This window comes from Berghia stephanieae, chromosome 5 (assembly GCF_034508935.2).
Source record: "Berghia stephanieae isolate SIO BIC M18660-M18661 chromosome 5, UCSD_Bste_1.3, whole genome shotgun sequence".
NCBI classification, from domain to species: domain Eukaryota; kingdom Metazoa; phylum Mollusca; class Gastropoda; order Nudibranchia; family Aeolidiidae; genus Berghia; species Berghia stephanieae.
Window position 1 is genome coordinate 67,202,935 of NC_088364.1, and position 17,930 is coordinate 67,220,864.

General features: G+C 37.8%; 2 protein-coding genes across 2 annotated transcripts in view; one reads left to right on the top strand and one right to left on the bottom strand.

Moving 5' to 3' along the window:
• LOC144973462 (uncharacterized) overlaps positions 1-17,930 on the bottom strand; it is a 49,416-nt gene that overhangs the window by 12,089 nt on the left and 19,397 nt on the right. The gene's annotated exons all lie outside the window — the stretch shown is intronic.
• LOC144973999 (ficolin-1-like) lies at positions 11,613-12,485 on the top strand. Its single transcript, XM_078916889.1, has one exon. It carries the CDS (start codon positions 11,613-11,615, stop codon positions 12,483-12,485), a length of 873 nt encoding a protein of 290 aa, XP_078773015.1.

The following is a 17,930-nucleotide window of genomic DNA, read 5'->3' on the forward strand; positions in this document are numbered from 1 at the left end:
CTCTGTGGCCTCTTGTTGCTTTATCTGCCAAGCTAATTACATGGAATGCTTTTAAACTATTGTCTTATAGCCTTCAGTTCTTCAACCAACATACATAACATTTTTGAAAATTAAGTCAGTTATCGTATAGATAGAATGCGCTTGGCCAAGGAGTTCACAACATTGCCATCCGGAAGTATAACGGACCAACACACAAACTTTGTGTAACCATGAACTTTTATAGTCTGGTTAATACAGTTTAGTGAGAACAACTCACAAACGCGGATGGCAAAAACAATAACAAAGGCCTAAGTGACGTCATCTTCGAACTATTAAAACTAGTCGAATAAACATTTAAGCTGTTATATTTTTTACTCAAATATTTAAGATAAAGTATATTTTGGCCCTGAAATCAACCGCTGGCCGTGAACCGAAGACCCATAGCTACCGTGCTTGCCTATCACCCGGAGTAAACAACCCACAGATCCTGAGCATCACTCACAATTTTAATACAGATGATTGAAAAAAAAAATACATCGTGTCGTCCGGTTTTGCGATGCAAACCCTTTAACAGTGTGTCAAAATATTGTGAGAAATACTCACTAACTGGGCTGACCTATTTGTGCGTTTGACATGTACTAAGGATATATCCCAGGTCTTTTCATAATAATATTGGAAATAAATAGTCAAGGGGACGAAACGGGGTAAATGACAGGAACTATTCTGATTGGTTAAAGCTTAGTAACGGGCGTTCTATCAATTCAAACGTACGGTACCCTGAAATAAGACATTTAAAAATTGGCCAGAATACTCGTTGTTCAAAAGCATCGATCAATTAAAATGACCTTTCATCCTGTCCAAAATTATTTTACACATTTCAAACCTGGGACTAAATCCGAAATTCCAGGTTTGAGAGTTTTTATAAAATGAGGGACGTTCTAATCAATATATCTTTGAAGGACGAGTTTTCTGGCCAAAATTTAAAAAATATGTTTATTCAAGGTACGGAAGAATCTTAATATTTCAATGTTATAAACGAAATAATTCTTAAGCCAATGTAAAATATTTTTCATTACAACAACAGGATTCAGTAATCTGATGTCACGCCGCCCGGCAACGGCTCTTGGTTCTAAACAAAGAAAATCATTACTTTTTTTTTCTTCAAGCTGGCTAGAACTTTTCATATGTCTTGTGACCAGAATGTGTAAAAGTCAAAGCATGATCAAATTTATGGGGAGTTTTTCCTCTGGATACGCTTTTATGCTCGCCGGAGAAATATTTCATACAGGCGTCCGCCATTGTTCCGATAGTTTAGAGCCAGTGTTGCTAAGTTACCATGCGTCATTAGGAAGGAAGTGACGTTACGATTATTGAATCCTATTAATGATAGATAATCCAAAATTTCTGTTCGACTCTCCGACTTAAGTGCTTAAGTTAAGTCCATGTTAAAAAAAAAAACCGTTCACGAAGCATTCAACGATAGGCATAGAAAGTCCTCGTAGACCACAATTGTTTTTTACGATTGAATGCCCGCGTTTTGGCGTAGATAATAATACATTTTCCATCATAAAGAAGAAAATAAACAATGTATGCATTGACAAAACTTTGACACACTCAAAAGGACGCCCTTAGTATCTTGTAATCGATTATTTGAACAACGATCTTAAATTAATGAGTGATTATTTGAACGAAATTCATTATGGGCATATTGAGCTATTGGAATTAATTTGAATGGCTTGATTATGTCATGGTTAATGAGTAGCGACATTGCGTCATTTTGACAGTAAATAGAATTGTATTGATCTTCACTGAGAACCAATAAATACATGCCTAAGCAAGATTCTTATTACGCCACTTCTACAGGGATATCTAAATTATTCATTCACAAGTGATAAAGAACCAACATTTTTGCGGGAAAATAAAGGCTATTACGAACAGGCACTCACCTATTTTAATCATTATACTACTGTATTGTATACATCAACATAGATCGAGACGAATTTTTTGAGCCATCAACGATCAAAATTGATCCCGTAATAAAGTATGTAGGTGCGCGCAAATGAATCTGGCAACAGGGATGTCAATTCCCAACATCAAAGGACAGATCATTATGCCAGAGCAGATTTTATAAATAATCATTTAGGGCAACGGGTGACATAACTACCCTTAATTTTTCTAAAAGGTTTGCAAATTACTCTTACATTAATCATTAAAAATAGTTTTGCAATTTTTAGATTTACCAGCAATACGCTTTAATAGTCGCAACGTCACTTCCCTCGTAATGACGCACGGTAACTTAGTACCTGGCTCTAAACTATCGGAACAATGGCGGACGCCCTTATGAAAGTTTTCTCCGACGAGCATAAAAGCATATCCAAAGGGGAAAAAAAACATGAAAAATCTGATCATGTGTTGACTTTTGCACATTCTGATCACAAGACATGAAATGTTCTAGCCAGCATGAAGAATAAAAAGTACCGATTTTCTTTGTTTAGAACCACGATGGCCGCCGTTACTGGGCGACATGACATCAGACTATTGAATCCAATTCCGTGCTTGTTGGCAAAATTTTGACAGGGGCTTGACGATACAATTTTTAATGAACAGATATAATATTATTTATTGACAATAATGAAAGGGTATTGAGACGATTAAGTTATAACTTGAGTGATGTGGTTCATCGCTAATCTTCACAATGTGTTGTTTGATTTTCAATTCAGCTGTTAAGAATCTTAATCGTCAAAACTAAGAGCCATCACCCACCCCCAACCCCACCCTCCTTACTATGTATGATAATGAAAGCATTGGTAAAAAGGGCGGTGGCAATACAAGGAGGGTGGGTGGGGTAGTGATAAGTGATAAGTGGGTTTGGGGGCGGGTGGAGGTGGGGTGACTCTTAGCCTTTTTTGGGTTTTTTTTGTTGTTGTAACGATTAAAACCTTTTAAGAATTGGCATTGGTTCAGTGTAAGCGTTTGAAGGTAATAAATCAAACATATCGATCTTTTATTATCTTAAAAATATTCACATTTGTGTCACACATCTAAGGCTTTAGAATTTTGAATTGGGGATAACAGGGAGATTACTGTCAAACATAGACCTTCTGGTATACTATATTTATCTTGTGTGTGTGTGTGTGTGTGTGTGTGTGTGTGTGTGTGTATGTGTGTGAGTAAGAGAACGAGATTGTGTTTGCATTTCTCTCCCCCCCCCCTCTCTCTCTCTCTCTCTCTCTCTATATATATATATATATATATATATATATATATTTCCCTCTCTCTCTCTCTCTCTCTCTCTCTCTCTCTCTCTCTCTCTCTCTTCCACACACATACATACACAAGATAGAGAGATAGAGAGATAGATAGAGAGAGAGAGATTGAAAGAGAGAGATGCAAACACAATCTCTTTCTCTCTCTCTCTCTCTCTCTCTCTCTCTCTCTCTCTCTCTCTCTCTCTCTCTTTTCCACACACATACATACACAAGATAGAGAGATAGAGAGATAGAGAGATAGAGAGAGAGAGAGAGAGAGAGAGAGATTGAAAGAGAGAGATAGAGAGAGATGCAAACACAATCTCTTTCTCTCTCTCTCTCTCTCTCTCTCTCTCTCTCACACACACACACACACACACACACACTTTTAGACATGTATGAACACTCCCAAACAAACGTACACAACTCGGTCTGCTCGATCTGGATGAAAGTATTTTACTAATATAATAATAAATTGCTGCTGTTTCCAGTTGACGCTACTGAAACCGGATAGACTCCGGCTTCAAGGTTTTAAAAGACTACACAACTTATCTCGGGCACAATTTCGCCATTTTCATTGAGTCATTTAGCTGTGTGTAAGATCCATTACCAGTAGATCTGTAAAGGTAATGAATCACATTCTCTATAATTGATTTGCATGTGCGTAGACGTGTCAGATCTTTTTTGGAAGACAGTATTTAGTTACATTCAAAGTTCTCACAAGCGGAGAATCATTTTACTTCAATGACATTTGTAGTAACCCCCCTACCTCCACCTCCAACCCCCCCCCCCCCCCCCACCCCCCCCACCCCCACCCCCTCCCCCCCCCCCCCCCCCCCCCCAACAGTTTCAGGCCAAAATTATAAGTTTTTTTTTTCTCTCTCTTTTTGGTCAGTGTACGGTCATGTTAATTGTCTAATGGTATTTTCAATGAGTTTTAATGAGTTAGTTAAAGCACGGTCATGTTAATTGTCTAATGGTATTTTCAATGAGTTTCAATGAGTTAGTTAAAGCCTTGGATGTAAAGGTAACAAATCAAAATTCTTCTTCTTCTTCTAGGTTCCATGCCTGGTCCAGGCTTCGGATACTGCATGAATTATCTCTCTCCATTCCTCCCTGTCTCTTGCCTTTTCAAACAGCTCTTGGATTGTTAGGCTGGTGAAGCCCTTCAGTTGGTCTATGAGTGTTTTTCTTTGTCTCCCCCGGGCGCGTTTACCAGGTATTTTTCCACAACTTGCCAGGTATTCATTCTTATCTTTCCTTACTATGTGTCCGAAAAAGGATAGTTGTCGATCCACTATTAAGGGCATTAGTTTCCTTTGTTGGTATGTTTGTTTTAGCACTTCTTCGTTCGTTTTGTGTGCAGTATACGATATTCTCTGCATCCTTCTCAAGCACCACATTTCAAAAGCTTCAATGTTCTTTTGTGTTTCTGCATTTGTAGTCCAGCTTTCGCATCCGTATAACAAGATTGGCCACACGTAGCACTTCAAGACTCGGAATCTAATCCCGAACGACATCTGTTTGTTTTTCAAAATGTTTCCCAGGTCCATGAAGGCCTGTTTGGCTTGAGTTATTCTTGCTCGTATGTCTCGGTTACATCTTCCATCTGTTGTCACTATTGAACCTAGGTATTTAAAACTTTCTACGTTGGTAAGTTGCTCGCCGTGAATCGTTATATTGCAGGTGTTGTTGTTTTCGGGGTTTTTCTGTATTACCATGCATTCCGTTTTGGTGATATTCACTTCCATTCCCTTGGCTTCACTATCTACTACCACTTTGTCAACAATCTTTTGAAGTTGGATTTCTGATGTTGCAATGAGTACCGTATCGTCTGCGTATCTTATATTATTTATGTTGTGACCTCCACTTTTATTCCCTCCATATTATTTATGCCCCTCATGATTGTTTCTTGGTATAGATTAAACAGATCTGGTGAGGCAACACACCCTTGACGGACTCCTTTCTTAATAGGAATGGAATTTCCTGTAGAGTTTCCGATTTTGATAGATGCCTGCTGGGTGTAGTATAATGTTTGCATGAGTCTGAGGTCTTTCTCATCAGCGCCAATGGAGTGCAGTTGTTTTAGTATTTCTTCGTGGCGTACTCTATCAAAAGCTTTTTTGTAGTCGACAAAACAGAGGTATAGTGGGGTCTGAACCTGTATAGCTCTTTCACTTAAAACACGGAGGAGGTATATTGCGTTCCTTGTCCCTCTGTCAGGTTGGAATCCATATTGTTCTTCTGCGATTTCGGGGTTAATCTTATTCCTTAGCCTGTTGATAATTATACGCAACAGTATTTTGTTGATGTGGCTTATTAAACTTATAGTTCTAAAATTTTCGCATCTGACTGCACCTGCTTTCTTTGGTATTGCTATGAAAATAGAGTTACAGAGATCTTCTGGAATTTTCCCAGTATTGTATATATTGTTGAATAATATGTGAAGTTCATCAATTGCTAGATCTCCTAGGCTTTTTAATACCTCTACAGATATTTCATCAGGGCCTGTTGCTTTACCATCCCTCATTCGTTCCATGGCATGTTCAATTTCACTTTTGGTGATGTTTGGTCCGCTTAATGGTTCTTTGAATTTCAGTGGTGGTTCATTTCTATTTGGATCATTGTACAGTTCGCCTATGTATTCTACCCATCGGCTTTCTATATGTTGTTCTTCAAATAGCAGTTCCCCTTGTTTGTTTTGGATACAACTTCCTGCTGCTTTGCTTTTCCTTTTCCCTGATAGTTCTTTTATTCTTTGGTGAGCTTGTTGGGGGTTGGGTTTGTATTCTCTTTCGATTTCGCAGCATTTCCAGTCTAGATAGTTCTCGTGTGCCTCGATGCATTTGGATTTAATGTGGTTGTTCAATGTTTGGTATTCTGCAGACCCTCTGTTGCATTTTCGTCTTTCTTCAAATAGGTTTAGAATTTCATTTGTCATCCATTCCTTTTTGCTGTTTATTTGAGCTATTGGTAAATGCTTTTCTGCAGTTGCTTTGACACACTTTTGGAATATATCAAATTGTTTTTCACATTTTTCATTATCAGGTTCACTTTGGCTTTGTATCATGAGTGCATTTTCAAATTCTTCTCTCATTTTTGTTTGTATGCCATTGTCTTTGCATAACCTGTAATCCCTCTTTATTCTACCAGCTGTTCTCTGAATAGCTTTAAACTTTATCCTTACTGTACAAACAACTGGGACATGGTCACTGTCTACATCGGCGCCTGGGTAGGTTTTGCAATTTAATATGCCATTTCTGAATCTTGATGATACTGCTATAAAGTCTATCTGGTTCCTTGCTCTGTCCCCTGGTGATTGCCATGTCCAGGTTCTTCTTGGGTGTTGTTGAAACCAGGTGTTTGAAATCATTAATTTATTTGTTCTACACCAATCTGCCCAGATGTTTCCTCGTTCATTTCTGTCTCCGAGTCCATGTGGTCCGATTATGTCACCATCTCTGCCTCTGCCAATCTTAGCATTTAGGTCCCCCATTACCATAAGGACTTCTTGTGATTTACACATTCGTTTTGCTTTGTCTAGTGAATGGTAAAACTCTGTCATATCTGCATCTGTCGCCTCTTCTGTTGGTGCATAAACTTGAATAATATTGGTGTCAACTACAGGTCCTCTTAGCTTAACCAGCAAAACTCTGTCTGAGATTGCTACGTGCCCTTTGTAAAATTTGGTTGATTTTTGGTCTAAGATCATCCCTACTCCTTTTTGGAAAGAGGTTCCACCACTCCATATGATCTTATATGTCATGTTGTTTTCTTGTTTTGACATGGTTCCCTGCTCTTTCCATCTCATCTCTGCCAGGCCAAGAATATTTATTTGGAGCCGTTTCATTTCTTTCAGAATGTTGTTTAGTTTTCCTTTTTGGGCACAGGTCCTGACATTCCATGTCCCAATTTTGGTTTTGTCACATTTGTTAAATTTATTTCGCCTAGTAACTGGCTGACGGTTCGGTGTGACCTGACGAACATCACGCTCCCAACCGAGCGAGGCAGCAGTCTTCCGTGAAAACATGCTCCCCTTTACGCTGTCACCGTTTAACTTTTTGGACTTATTCATGCAGTTAACTCGGCAAAGTTACAAGAATGGTTTGCCATTGCCTATTCTTGTCGCCCTCTGCAGTTGGCCAGCTTGACCTGTTACCGTTCGACACCACGAGGAGGTTGCAGTAGGGCTTGATGATGATCTATCTTTGCAGACTTGGCATCATCCATTTGTCGAACAAATCAAAATTACCTTCGTCTAAAAGCTGTTTGATGTGCTGGCACCTAGACTTTCACGTCTTTTTTGGAAGACTGTCGTAACTTTTGAGGTCTCAGGTTTATGAATTTGGGACAAGCTGAAAAGTTCATTCTGATTTCTTGACATTTGAGGTCAATAATTCCTGGCCAAAATTATTTTTAATGACTTTTCGGGGGTTATTTTAAAGCCATGTTGTCTAATTGTATCTGGCCACTTTTATTGAGTCATTCAAGCCTCGTGTGTAATTTTTTTGCTCGATAAATGCTTGATTAGCTTGGACTTAGACCAGACGTGCCTTTTTGAAAACTTAAAAAATCGAAATTTTTATGAGAAAAAAAATGTAGTCGCTATAACTTACTTTAAAAATAATTAAATAACACTTCAAAATCCCTAAAATTATGTAGTCTGGCATAAACTTTCATTTTCAATAAGTTTTAATGACTTAAAGATTATCTCATGACGTTGTGAAATTGGAGCCAAAATGTCGTGATTCTACGAATGGTTCGTGACAGTTGGCTGCTCTGACCTAGACCACCCCGTCTTTTTGCAACACAGTAGTTGTATCGAAGTCTCAGGTTTGAGTCTCAAGCCGAGATTCATCCTAATTCATTGACATAATTAATTTATCAAAGTAAACAATTTTCTGGCCAAAATATAATATTTTAAAAAGTGATTTGTTTATTTACACTCATATTCATTGTCCATTGTCTAATGGTATTTGTCCACTTTAAACGAGTCATTTAAGCCGTGTACACACGGCTTAAATGACTTGTTTAAAGTGGACAAATACCATTAGACACTTACAAGTGTCACTATCAGAATGTGCGTAAAGGTAATAAATCACATTTCTATCGATCTGAAACTGTTTGATTTGCTAGCAGTGAGGACTAGAATGTCTTTTTGGACAACTGCAGAAGCTTTTAAAGTTTTAGGTTTACAAATTATTTACAAGCTGAGAGGGTCAGTCTGGTGGAACAGTGGAAGGAGAGATGAGAGAGAGAGAGAGAGAGAGAGAGAGAGAGAGAGAGAGAGAGAGAGAGAGAGAGAGAGTTAGAGAGAGAGAGAGAGAGAGAGAGAGAGAGAGAGAGAGAGAGAGAGAGAGAGGGACAGACACGGAGCTCCCTGAAGATGATGACAAAGTACAGAGGAAGATGGAGGTCCTTAGTTGTTGCCCAACATGCCAAGGCAGGCATAAAGGGTTGTAAGTAATAAAGCAAGAAAGAGCGGGTCATTCTGGTGGAACAGTGGAAGGAGAGGTGAGAGAGAAAGAGAGAGAGAGAGAGAGAGAGAGAGAGAGAGAGAGAGAGAGAGAGGGGGGGGGGCAGACACGGAGCTCCCTGAAGATGATGACCAAGTACAGAGGAAGATGGAGGTCCTTAGTTGCAGTCCCACATGCCAGCAGGCATAAAGGGTTGTAAGTAATAAAGCAAGTAAGAGCGGGTCATTCTGGTGGAACAGTGGAAGGAGAGATGAGAGAGAAAGAGAGAGAGAGAGAGAGAGAGAGAGAGAGAGAGAGAGAAAGAGAGAAAGGGGGGGGGGGCAGACACGGAGCTCCCTGAAGATGATGACCAAGTACAGAGGAAGATGGAGGTCCTTAGTTGCAGTCCTACATGCCAGCAGGCATAAAGGGTTGTAAGTAATAAAGCAAGTAAGAGCGGGTCGGAACAGTGGAAGGAGAGATGAGAGAGAAAGAGAGAGAGAGAGAGAGAGAGAGAGAGAGAGAGAGAGAGAGAGAGAGAGAGGGGGGGGACAGACACGGAGCTCCCTGAAGATGATGACCAAGTACAGAGGAAGATGGAGGTCCTTAGTTGCAGTCCTACATGCCAGCAGGCATAAAGGGTTGTAAGTAATAAAGCAAGTAAGAGCGGAACAGTGGAGGGAGAGATGAGAGAGAGAGAGAGAGAGAGAGAGAGAGAGAGAGAGAGAGGGGGGGGAGACATGGAGCTATCTGAAGATGATGACAAAGTACAGAGGAAAGATGGAGGTCCTTCGTTGCTGCCCAACATGTGTGGCTATGTGGTTTTGTGGTATGTCCACTTGCTTTCAGATCGGCGCATAGTTGAGTCTTTGGAAAAGGCTCTTTACTCATATTCTCTCACAGTACTCGTGTGTAAAATGAGTACCTGACCGTTAACAGCTTTGTGTCTGTTCGAAAAAAAAATGTATATCGCCTAACATGCGTCATGTCTCGTCCTAAATGTTAAATGTGTTGTTGACCAGGGGCCCTTTGTAAAGCGCTTTGAGCACGTTTAGTAGATATTGCCCTATATAAAAACTCAATCTTGATTTAAAGGGTTGTAAGTAAGTGAGTAAGTAAGAGAGGGCCATTCTTATTCATTGAAGTAATTTTTATAGACAAATTATATAAAAAGTGTTTTGTCGATTCACAGCCATATTGTTTAACGGTATTTGGCCACTTCCAATGAGTCATTTAAGCCTGTGTGTAAGTGACATTATCAGTATGTGTGTAAAGGTAATAAATCACATTTATCGATCTAAAGCTGTCAGATTTGCATGGAGGTCGACATAGCATGTCGTCTCGGAATCAGCACGAGTTTTTGAATATGATACAATTACAAAATATTCAGCTCTTTATAGAAAGTATGCGCTTGGCTAAGAAGCTCACAACATTGCCATCCGGAAGTAAAACGGACCAACACACAAAACTGTGTGTATCCATGAACGTTTAAAGTCGGGTTAAAACAGTTCAGTGAGCATTACTCATAAACGCGGATGGCAAAAAACAACAACAAAGACCTGAGTGACGTCATCTTCGAACTATCTATAGATAAAATAGGTGTGTGTGGGGGGGTGGGGGTGGGGGGGGGGAGGGACCAAACAAGACAAATCGTATCTTTGGAGTGTTATCATGTGTAGCACTTTTTAAAGAATCAAGTAGACGTATCTAGTCTATGTAGATTTAGGCTAATAATGTTCAAATATGAATAATAGGGTCTATCTAGTTGAAGAGCGTCAGAAGAGGACAAAATACTGAGTGCTATTATTTATCAAGCACTGTTTATAAATCTGCATAATCTTATAAGATAATGATAGTTTGGGCAAATGTGATCACTCGTTGAAATCTACAACTGCAAGGAAGGATCTATCTACAAGTAGATAAAATAGCTAATAATATGGATCATTTCAGTCGCGTAATGGTTACCGAAGTGAGATTTACCAATTTTTTTTACTCATGCCATTATTTTTCGTTTTATTTATTTATCTATTTATTTATTTATTTGTTGTTGTCGTTTTTATTTTTTGTATTTATCATTGGTGGGGTTCTTTGGGTTTTTTTTGTTTTAGATTTTTAAAAGGATTATTATTACTATTATTATTATTATTATTATTATTATTATTATTATTATTATTATTATTATTATTATTATTATTATTATTATTATTATTATTATTATTATTATTATTATTATTATTATTGTTATTGTTATTATTAAAATATTTTTTGGGTTTTTTTTTTGTTTGTTTTTGGTCCAAGAATCCTTCAACATACTTTTTGTGAATTCTAGGTTGCCTTTACATCTTGGCATTTCAGACCCCCCCCCCCCCCCCCCCCCCCCCCTGAAAGAAACTTCTTGTATTGTTCCATCATGTCAATTAATAAAACAAGCTTTGAATAGGCATCATTCATAATTAAAAGCTTCTCTTATAATTCTTTGTTTTTGTGTCCTTTGAAAAACACTATGAAAGAACTATGTAAAATTGAGCCGTTGCCAAGTTACCGTTTATTGTCTACATAGTTGCCACAACCCTTTTTAATATAAAAAGTGTATGCGCGAGTTCGACAAGTCGCATTTTGGAGAACACTAGCTCGACAGAATCAACAGTTTTACAGAACCAAGCATTTTTAGTCTCTTGTACATGTTAGTATTATTATCAGGACTTTAGAACGATCCGTGTTATTTCATTTCAAAATGTTGCTGTATCTGATAACGTTCACATTTTTTCATATTTCCTTTGGTGTGAGCGAGGATCGATTCTACAATGGTGTTTTATGTGATTTTCAAGTAAAACTTAAAAACAATTGTTCTATTTTAGTATCCGACGTCAGCACGTCAAACGAATGTGTATTCCATTGTAGCCAAGACCAGAAATGCGTCGGGATAAGTATGACCGACAAAGGACAATGTTATCATCACTACAAGTGCGACAACGTTTCTGGGTGTTCAAAGAAGGAGAAGCATCACAAATATAAGTCTAAAAGATGTGCTCATGGTGGTGAGTGGAATCCAGAAATAGTGTCGTGTTCCTGTGTCCATGGATGGGTAGGAGAGAGTTGTCTAGATCTTCCCTCTCAATGTCTCGATTTGGAAAGACACGGATACTCATCACGCAGATCCTACTTGGACTTAAATCAGACTCAACAACAACTCATCCAACCTCCTCTAGTGTATTGTTATATATCATCGAAAACATGGGGCGTGATAAGGGTTTTTCAAAATAGTGGAGATCTAAATTTCAACCGATCTTGGGAAGAATATAAGAAAGGATTTTATTTAGACTCAAACAATTTCTGGATAGGCCTTGAAAATTGGCAGGCTCTTTCGGCTGCAGGTTATCAGGTTCTTACGACCGCAATAACTATCGGAACCAGGTACCGTGTTTATAAAAACTTTAGTGTTCATAACGAATCTCAAAAATTTTCATTTTCATTTAACTCCAGTGTAGAGCAAAGTAGATCCGTTGAAGATTATCCTCTTATGACGAAGCACGAAGAATGCCTCACTATTTTACAGAATAAGCCATTTATCACGAAAGATAGTGACGTGGATGGTGAGAATTGCGCTTCTAGGATCGGGTCTGGATGGTGGTATGATTCTATGAATTGTGAAGCGTCTGACTGCAATTTTCTCGGAAAATTTCCTAAGGATTGGGATACCATCCCTACCTACCAAAGGTTGAAGATTGGTGGTTTTGACACCGAGTTAATAAAAGAGCATTCCTCTCGCATTGCGGTATATTGGTACATTCAAAAGGAATGAAATTGATGCCATTCAGCTCTTTGTTATTGCTTTTAGCCAGGCATTTTTATGAGTAGATCTCACTAAATTATATCACTCATACTATTGATAGTGTGTGCTTGGCTAAGAAACTCACAACATTGCCGTCCGGAAGTATAACGGACCAACACACACAAATCTATGTGTAACCATGATTTTTCATAGTCTGTTTTATAGATAGTATGAAGTTGACATCACTCCGGTCTTTGTTATTGCTTTTTGCCATCCGCGTAAATGAGTAATTCTCACTAAACTGTATTTGCCAGACTATAAACGTTCATGGTTACATATAGTTTTGCGTGTTGGTCCGTTATACTTCTGGATGGCAATGCTGTGAGCTTCTTAGCCAAGCGCATTGTATCTTTACAGCTTAGTCAGATTTACTCATTAACATGGATGGCAAAAAAATAAAAACCCAAAAAACAATACAAAGACCTGAGTGACGTCAACATTATCTATCTATTAACGTTAAATGTTACACATAGTTTTGTGTGTTGGTACGTTAAATCTGACTGGTGGATGTTGACCGGCCAAACCTGGTACTTCGCCGAAGTCCCGGGTTGAGAGTTTTTGCCAAGATGAGAGTCCTTTAAAACGAACGATATTTGAAGGACGAGTTTTCTGGCCAAATTTTTAAATATATGTTATTTTTTTATCTGGGCTATGTGGTCTAGTGGTATAACACTCGCTTTCGGATCGGAAGGTCCTGGGTTCGAGCCTCGCTCGGCGCATAGTTGAGTCCTTGGAAAGACTCTTTACTCACATTCTTTCACCGTACCCAGGTGTAAAATGAGTACCTGTTCGTTTATAGCGTTGTCTCTGTTCGAAAAAAGTTGTAACATCGCCTAACAGGCGTCATGTCCCGTCCTAAATGTTAAATGTTGCTGTTGGCCAGGGACCAGTTGTGAAGCGCTTTGAGCACATTTAGTGGATATTGCTCTATATAAAAGCTGATTTTAATTATTTTTTTTTAATGTTTTTTTTTTTTTATCCAGAGTGCGGCAGATCTATCATAACTTTATCGGGAATGAGATTAGCGGAAGAGTAGCGTCCCTTGATTGGACGTCATTTTACAGAGAGAAAGTCAAAATGGTTTTGCGCATGCTTATATGATATGATATGATATTATATGATATGATATAATAAAATAAATATGATGGCTTCAGAATACTTACAGAAGAGAGAGGGAGAGAGAGAGAGAGAGAGAGAGAGAGAGAGAGAGAGAGGGAGAGAGAGGAGAGAGAAGAAGAGAGAGAGAGAGAGAGAAGAGAGAGAGAGGAGAGGAGAGAGAGAGAGAGGGGGGGGGGGGGGGGGGGGGGGGGGGGAGGGTGTGCATGGCTGGATCGCTAGATTACAGAGACCGCTATCAGTCTCGTATGTCATTGTACAGCCATATTGTCTAATGGTATTTTGGCCACTTTCAATGAGTAATTAAGGCCGTGTAAGTGTAAGTGTCATTATCGGCATCATGGGTTTGGATTTATTGAATGAGTTATTTTTATCGCGTCAAATAACTTACGAGCTTGCGAGTGAGTTATTCGGCGATAAAATACGAATTTAACAAAATCCAAACCTGTGAAAGAATTACATTATTTCCCCTCTCAAAGTTTTTTTCTAAGATATTTCATAACAAATAGTTTGTAATAATGCTTCTTTTTTCAATGAATTCAATTTATCTATAGGTAGGGATGATTAGGTAGGAAATCCCCTACGAAACGTCATAGACGGATGCCAATTTGGTACTTTTAATGCTAATTTTTAAAAGTGGTCATTAAACAAAACAAAACAATAAAGTCCTATATATCATCTCCTGGGTGCTAGACTTCCTTACAAATATAATACAATAAGTAAGCGGAGATGTCTCCAACAACATATCTATATATATTGGTGCTCCGCAGGGCTGTGTAATCTCTCCCATGCTCTTTATACTTTATACAAACGACTGTAAAAGCGCAGATTTAAACATACCCCTTTTAAAAGTTGCTACTCTACAAGGACTAATTACTAATAATGACGAAATAAATTATAAGGAAGAAATAAATAAATTTGTTTCCTGGTGCGACAATAACCACCTTGAATTGAATGTTAGTAAGACCAAAGAATTAATTATAGACTTTAGAAAAGATAAGAATACAAAAGTGCATATCGCTATTAAAAAAAGGAAAAAGTAGAGCAGGTAGTAGAATACTAAATATCTACCTAGGAGTCACCATAGACAACAAATTACGATGGGACGTACATACCAGTTAGAATCAATAGTAAAATTAATCAAAGAATGTACTTTTTACGGAAATTGTCCCAACTCAACATACGCTATTTTATAGATTTGTAATAGAAAGTGTTTTGGTCTTTTGTATTACTGCCTGGGGGGGGGGGGGGGGGAATTGTCTTGCTCAGCAAAAGCTAACTTTGACAGGATTATTAAAAGAACTAACAAACTTACCACAGGATCCATGTCTTTTAATGATTTATATACTGAATACTGCCTAAGAAAAATTGGAAATATTTTAGATAATCCAACACATCCTTTAAATCTTCAGATCACTAAGTCGAACAGAAGTGACCGATTGTTGTCTATACAAACAAAAAGTGAAAGACACCTCAGATCCTTTTTACCTTACAGTTGAAGAATTTTTAATAAGGAAAATAATTTATAAATTTTGGTCTACGTCTGTTTTAACTTTGAATCCTTTTTCTTTAAAATTACTCCTTATCCACAATTTTTAACATCAATTTATAAAATCGTTAACTACAACTTTTCAATATACCTATATATTTTACATTATGTGCCATGTAATTTATACTATGTAATTTTTCTCAGTCAATTTACAACAGTATTATACTTAAACTAATTCTTAGCTTTTTACTAATCTTATACGTTGACATCAATCTTTTCTAGATATCTATATATTTACAATTATATAATCTGTATGTCCCTTGAAATTTATACTATGTAATTATTCTTACAGCTTACAATATTATTACACTTTACCTATTACCAAATTTTACTTTACCACATTATATTTACGTATATTATTATGTTTATGTATGCATCGTTGTCGGCATTTAATACGTCTGAGCAAAAATTTGCTTTTGGATGAATAAAGTACATTATTATTATTATTATTATTATTATTATTATTATTATTATTATTATTATTATTATTATTATTATTATTATTATTATTATTATTATTATTATTATTATTATTCCGGACAACATGGCTGACACCTGTTGACATTGAGCTTCGGCTCAGTGGATAGTCTTATGTTTCCATTTATTCACTGTGTGGAATCTTTAATTTTTACCTGATGTGGACTAATCTTAATATTGGAACTTTTAACTTAAGATCTATTAAAAGTAACATTCGAAAGGAACAACTGTGTCAAGATTTAGAAAGTTATAAAATCGATGTGTTGTGTTTACAAGAGACGAAGATCCAAGATGGCGTCGACCAAACAATAAATGGTCACAGACTGCTGTGCTTTGCTTCCAGTTCACCTCACTATGGATGTGGATTTCTCATAAATAAAAACTGCAGGGATTTGACTAGTGACGAATGGAATGTTTCGGACAGAATATGTGTTCTTGAGCTTAAGTGTAAGATCAATTCAAGGAACCAGAATAACGGTAACAAAGACGATCACGGTAAGAAGACGTTCACTATCTCAATCGTAAATGTTTACGCACCAACAAGTCAACGCGCAAAACAATACCCAGAGGAAACTGATAAATTTTACAAAGACCTAGACGATACACTGAACAAAATAGGAAACAAATCAATATTAATAATTGCTGGAGATTTTAATGCCAAAGTAGGAAAACGTCTCGACAGTGACACACTATGTTTAGGATCATACTCAAAAGGAAAACGTAACGATAACGGAGAAAAATTAGTCCAGTTCTGTGAACAGAGAAAACTTTTCATAACAAACAGTGCTTTCAACCACCCATCAAGACACCAGACAACATGGGTAGGACAAAGGAAAGACCAAACCCAAGACAAAATGATAACAATACACAACCAAATAGACTATATCATATGTCGACACCGCCATAAACACTACTCAACCAACTCGCGATCATACGGTGGTACACTGCTAACATCCGATCACAAACTTGTAAAAACGAATTTCAACATAAATGTGTACAGACAACAAAGACAGAAAGGTAAAACGGCAGTCAAAATAAACACGGCAAAAATAGTAAATGAGCGAGAATGTCGCATTCATTACCAATATGAACTTAACTCAAGTCTATGGAAAATAAAGCAAAACAGTAATCCAAACAATGAATGGAAAGAGACGCAAGCGGCAATGAAATATGCGGGGGAAGAAAGTGCAGGCTCTATTAATACAACTAAGAACAAACCAAATCGAACGCCTAACATCGCTATTAACGATCTATCGCGGCAACAAAAAGAACTTAGGATCAGGATACAAAACACGAAAGACTCGGAAGAAATAATAAACCTGAAAACGGAACGAAACAAAATACTGCATTCAATTCGATCACTTACAATAAAACACAGAAACGAGGAATTAGACAAAAAAGTGGAAGACATAGAAAAGTCCAAAAATAACGCATCGTCTATGTTCAAAGCGACGAAATCTCTGAACCGAAAACCATTCGAGAACCCAAAACTACAGGATAAATTTGGCAAACAGACAACAAATCCCAACGATATCCTTGACATTGTAACTGACCACTTCCAGCAGAAATTTCACAAACAAGTCTCACAAATATCGCCCTTCTCAGGAAACCCTAGAGACCTAATCAACCGCATCACAACAACTGAAGTTAGAAATAGCATAAAGTGCCTAAACAATAACAGATCCCCAGGCGAAGATGAAATTCCCGCTGAATTGCTGAAATGCGGTACCCTCTCCCTGGATCTGAGCATTGCAAACATAATGAACAAAACATTCTCAACACACAAAAACTGGGACATAAACAGCGGTGTCCTAATTACAATACAAAAACCAGGAAAAACGAAAGGACCCGTAAACAACCTGCGCCCAATAACATTACTGAATACCATAAGAAAACACTGTCAACTATTGTCCTCAACAGAATTAGACCGAAAATAGAAAATTATCTATCACATAGCCAAAGCGGGTTTCGCCAAGACCGAAGCACATCGGACGTTGTATGGACACATAAATGGTTGGCAGCAAAGGCACTCAAAGAAAACATATCCATAACAATATCCGGAATCGATATGTCCGCAGCCTTTGATACGATCGACAGAGGAAAACTTTTGGAGATATTAACAGAAATAGTAGACGAAGACGAGCTCCGAATAATCCGATTTCTCCTCAGCAACACAAAGATACAACCAAGGATATACGGGGCCACAAAACAGACGCAGTTCGAAAGTAACATCGGGACCCCCCAAGGAGATAGTCTGAGCCCGATTCTGTTCA

What these genes read in the sequence shown, in the direction of transcription:
- LOC144973999 (XM_078916889.1), top strand. Translation starts at nt 11,613, where the DNA reads ATGACCGACAAAGGACAATGTTATCATCACTACAAGTGCGACAACGTT.